A 5132-nucleotide genomic window follows, 5' to 3' on the forward strand; every position below is an offset into this window, starting at 1 on the left:
AACTTTCTCATTTTTAAATTTTAATTTCCCGGGAAAAATCTGAACCAATCAGAGAAAAGGATTTAAAGAATTATTACGTAAGTATAGGTATTCGGTAATCAGCTGTTTTTTAATTTTAAATTATTTACGTGACAGAAAACAAAACATATTTCCAGTTACAATCGTATTTTGGGTTTACGTGCAAACATTAATTAATCTAAAACGTGAAATTTTATTAAATCAAGGTTTTTACTTAATAAATCGTAATTAGTTGAATGCCGCTTAGCGCTGAATGATGGTCGACAAATAGGGATTGCGGGATTTCAAGATTTCAAACCCTGTGTTTAAATTTTAACTCGTCGATTTCGGCAAGTTAAATATTTAACCACAAGGTTAAATATTTAACCTCACGGTTAAAGTTCAGGCTTAAATTAAGTCAGAAGTGGCATTTAACCATGAACTTAAAATTTAAGTCAAAACTTTTCGTTCTTAAGTTTTAGACTCAGGATATTGTGATTTAGAATAAGCATTAAGGAAATATCTTGAAATGGGTACTTTTTTCCCAATAATAACGAAAAAACGACAATGCAAATATAAATTACCTCAGCTGGAAGTACCAGGCCCACAAAAACACTAGAATGAGAAAAAGGTTGATTGGTGTCCAAAGAACTCCGAGATTCAACAAGGAAGACGACCCACTGAAATATAGATGATTATAAGATTGGTTGGAGTCGGTAGAACTACAAGATTTTACAAGGAAGACGACCCAATGAAATAAAGAATAATTATAAAATTGGTACTGTATTGTACTGTACTGCATTGTCCTGTCCTGTCCTGCCCTGCCCTGTCCTGTCCTGTCCTGTCCTGTCCTGTCCTGTCCTGTCCTGTCCTGTCCTGTCCTGTCCTGTCCTGTCCTGTCCTGTCCTGTCCTGTCCTGTCCTGTCCTGTCCTGTCCTGTCCTGTCCTGTCCTGTCCTGTCCTGTCCTGTCCTGTCCTGTCCTGTCCTGTCCTGTCCTGTCCTGTCCTGTCCTGTCCTGTCCTGTCCTGTCCTGTCCTGTCCTGTCCTGGCATAGTGTAAGAAGAGCAATTGTTTTCAAGTTGTTTATTCTAAACATTTGCATTCCTTATACTATGCCATATTTGAACATTGACAAACAATATGCAAAACGATACAAAAACGATAGTTTTAAAATTGAAGTTTATCCATATTTTTTAGGATGAAAATATTTCAAGGTTTAATTAAAATCTTAAACGTTTTAATAAAATTGCGGTTAAAAAAAACAGATTAACATTTTCTTATTTCTTAAAATAAAATAAATGTACACAAAAAATGACAAATTGGATATTTACAAAATATTAACGTTATACAACACTAATTGTACTACTGTACCTGTTAGCAAATTGTGGTGCTTCGCAGAGCACTCCAGTTCCCGCGCAGAAATAGTGGGCAAATCCAACAGTATAATGCAGCACGTTCATTAAAGAATTGGACTAAAATAATCCAACAGTATAGTGCAGTACGTTCATTAAAGAATTGGACTAAAATAATTCAACAGTATAGTGCAGCACGTTCATTAAAGAATTGGACTAAAATAATTCAACAGTATAGTGCAGCACGTTCATTAAAGAATTGGACTAAAATAATTCAACAGTATAGTGCAGCACGTTCATTAAAGAATTGGACTAAAATAATCCAACAGTATAATGCAGCACGTTCATTAAAGAATTGGACTAAAATAATTCAACCAGTATAATGCAGCACGTTCATTAAAGAATTGGACTAAAATAATCCAACAGTATAATGCAGCACGTTCATTAAAGAATTGGACTAAAATAATCCAACAGTATAGTGCAGCACGTTCATTAAAGAATTGGACTAAAATAAATATTCTAATATTTGACAAAAGATGTTTTTTAATAATTTAAATGATAAATTCGCAATAAAAAATTCTTAAACCCAAAAAAATATCTTAACTGATTCAAAACTGAAGTTTTATCGACCACAGATAAAAATGTGCAATGTACCCACTGTTCCCACAGTACTTTGGAATTCAAAACTAAAAAAAATTTACCTTACTATTCACAAAAACGCATTCATAAAGCCGTCTGAAGCATTGTAAGCATAACAGAGTCAACACTAATAGTACACTCTCCTTATCCGTTCTAGAATATATGGGCTCTTTAAAGGGAGTGTTCGCGAAAAATATAGACTGATATAGAATATAATTCGATTTTGATCGCTACCAATTGTACTTCTATCTGTTGCGTCTATGAGTAGAAAATGTTAAAACGTCAAACACCAAAAATCTATTTCGAAATCTATTCGACGTCAACCTAAATCCCCTTTAATTTTTTGCGAACACTCCCTTTAAGAAAAATTTATATTTAACGGGACTGTCGACGTATTTCAAGTAAACCTTCATTGAAGGTGTGGCTTACCCGATTCATGATGGTACCTTTTAAACAAACACGAGAAAAATATCGAGGAAAATTGAAGAGTGGTGTCAGTTTATTTGCTCGTCTCTGCTGCATAAAACCGCAAGTTACTATTAGAGAGAACCCGCAATTGAAAACTTAGCAACTATCAGATTGGAAAACAGAGATTTGGTCAAAGGTTTAAAGGTTACCCTCGTAAATCTTTAAATGTGTATTTACTTGAAATTATGTGGACAGTTTCTTTCAAAGGGTTTAAAATACAGTTTAACTGTAAAATATAAACATGTAAAAATACAGTTTAACTGTAAAATATAAACATGTAAAAATACAGTTTAACTGTGAAATATAAACATGTAAAAATACAGTTTAACTGTGAAATATAAACATATAAAAATACAGTTTAACTGTAAAATATAAACATGTAAAAATATAGTTTAACTGTAAAATATAAACATGTAAAAATACAGTTTAACTGTAAAATATAAACATATAAAAAAATGGTTTACAAAGAATATTGTACAAGGAAACATTTGTGATAATACAGTGTTTCCTGTTGTGTATTTAAAACACTACACTCTGTACACATTGTACAGTGTACACTGAACAGTGTACACTGTACACTGTACATGTTTTCCTACCTGGATTCTCTAGACTCGGTACATAAAAAATCCAGAGCTTGTCGTACAGGTTCATGTACTGGTTCATTCAGCATATATGTACGTATAGCTAAAAAAATTAACTAAAAAAGGCAAAAACTAGATATTGTTTGATTCGAAAAGCACTGGTCGTTCATTTTTCATTAAAAAAATACATCTTGTGAAAAATAAAATTCTTTAAAAAATTCTTTTTTTAACGCAAACGATCGTTTAAAAGCTGTTTGAAATAGTTCGGTTAGAAAATCAAACAACAATTTTTGTGTGTTTTTTTGTTGGCTCAACTTTACAAATAAAAGTCTACCTTTGAGGTAACTATAATAATTAGAATGTTGATTCAGAAATAAAATGTATGTACGCAATAAATTGCTTTTTTTCATTGTTAAAATTAGAATGATGGGGTATGTGTGCCTAATTTCAAGTGACCCTCCATGGAAAGCTTTTTTCTGATTAAGTATGTATCAATGTTCAAAATATTAAAAACTCATAATTTTCAATTATTGTGGTTTCACAACAAAAGTGACTGGCGCGTTTCTCTTGCAGAAATCCGAAGAATTAAATAAACACTGTTTAAGGGACTGTAAAGGAAAATTAAAGGGGGGTATAGGATGAAACCTGAGAATCTCAGGCGTTGAACGATACATATAAGACATCTATCTGATGTTCCTGTCTCGAGAAATTAATATAAAACTGTGTCTAATTTATACGAAAATTCATATATGCAATTTTGCATAAAAGTTGTAGTTTAAAACAGATAATATTCAACAAATACGAAACCTCAGGTTTGCTCCTGTTATAAATATTTAATTATAAATAATATTTTAAATTATATCTATTAAAAATACAAAATCAAAAAAATAAAAATGGGAGCAAACCTGAGATTTTCGGGATTCGGTGGAATATAATTGTTTTCAAATTGTTTGCGTATTTGCTGAATATGATCTGTTTAAACCTACTACTTTTATACAAAATTTTATATATATATAGATTTTCGTGTATAATTTTGACACAGTTTTATATCAATTAATCAGGTGAGATAGATGTATTATACGTATAGTTCAACGCCTGCGATTCTCAGGTTTTATCCTTTACACACTTTCATTTATTCTTTACAGTCCCTTTAAGTCTTTAAAAAAAAGACAATATCGTACACATTATTAGATAAAAGGTTTCAAGGGTACCGCTGTTAAGAGAATGAGAATAACTAACCAAGGAAGAGAAGAAAAGGAGTATAAATAGAAGAGAAGATGTAGAAATGAGTGAACCAGGATTTAGGAACTTGGATCAAACTAGACAAAACCAGTTCTTCAAATCATGTTGTACAGCAGTTCATGGTTCAATAGCCGTTCATAGTTAATACCAGAAGAGAGAAAGTGACGTTAGAACTTGTAAAATTTAGAAGGACAAAAATAATATTTAGTATAGACAAATAAGTTTATTTTAGTTTTTAAAAAGCTGGTGTTTAGACAAATTTTGATTAAACGGCTTGTATTTGAAGGACTAGTATCTGAACAGCTTATGTTTGAACAGCTGGTGTTTGAAGAGATATTATTTGAACAGCTACTTTTTGTAGAGATATTGTAGTGTTTCAAGAAATATTGTTTGAACAATCAGTGTTTCAAGAAATATTGTTTGAACAGCTAGTGTTTCAAGAAATATTTTTTGAACAACTAGTTTTTCAAGAAATATTGTTTGAACAGCTAGTGTTTCAAGAAATATTTTTTGTGTAGAGATATGATTTAAACAGCTGGTGTTTGAAAAAATATTGTTTTAACAACTAGTGATTGAAGAAATAATTGTTAGACAGCTCATGTTTGTAAAGCTATTGTTTTACCAGCTAGTGTTTGAAAAAATATTATTTTAACAACTAGTGTTTGCAGAGAATGATATATACTTTGGAGAAAAAAACTCAGCGGGAGCGGTTGAACCAGCGGTTGAGATCTAGCCTAGACTCTACGCAGTTCAGAATAAGAAATGCGCCTTTTTTTCTCAAATTTAAAATTTGTTCAATCAATAAATTCGTGCTTTTTTCATTCACATTTTTATTCACTTTTTAAAACTTTT

At 31.3% G+C, this 5132-nt stretch overlaps 1 protein-coding gene across 1 annotated transcript in view; it reads right to left on the reverse strand.

Moving 5' to 3' along the window:
- The window catches only part of LOC111709087 (polyprenol reductase), a gene marked incomplete at its 5' end in the record, with an annotated part of 6907 nt that extends 2550 nt beyond the window's left edge, over positions 1-4357 (reverse strand). Inside the window, 5 exon segments of the mRNA XM_023482679.1 lie at positions 582-677; positions 1370-1470; positions 2052-2142; positions 3054-3141; positions 4278-4357. Coding sequence (XP_023338447.1) covers positions 582-677; positions 1370-1470; positions 2052-2142; positions 3054-3141; positions 4278-4357 — 456 coding nt within the window.
- Between the last annotated feature and the right edge of the window lie 775 nt (positions 4358-5132).

Source organism: Eurytemora carolleeae, unplaced genomic scaffold (genome assembly GCF_000591075.1).
Source record: "Eurytemora carolleeae unplaced genomic scaffold, Eaff_2.0 scaffold577, whole genome shotgun sequence".
NCBI classification, from domain to species: Eukaryota; Metazoa; Arthropoda; class Copepoda; order Calanoida; family Temoridae; genus Eurytemora; species Eurytemora carolleeae.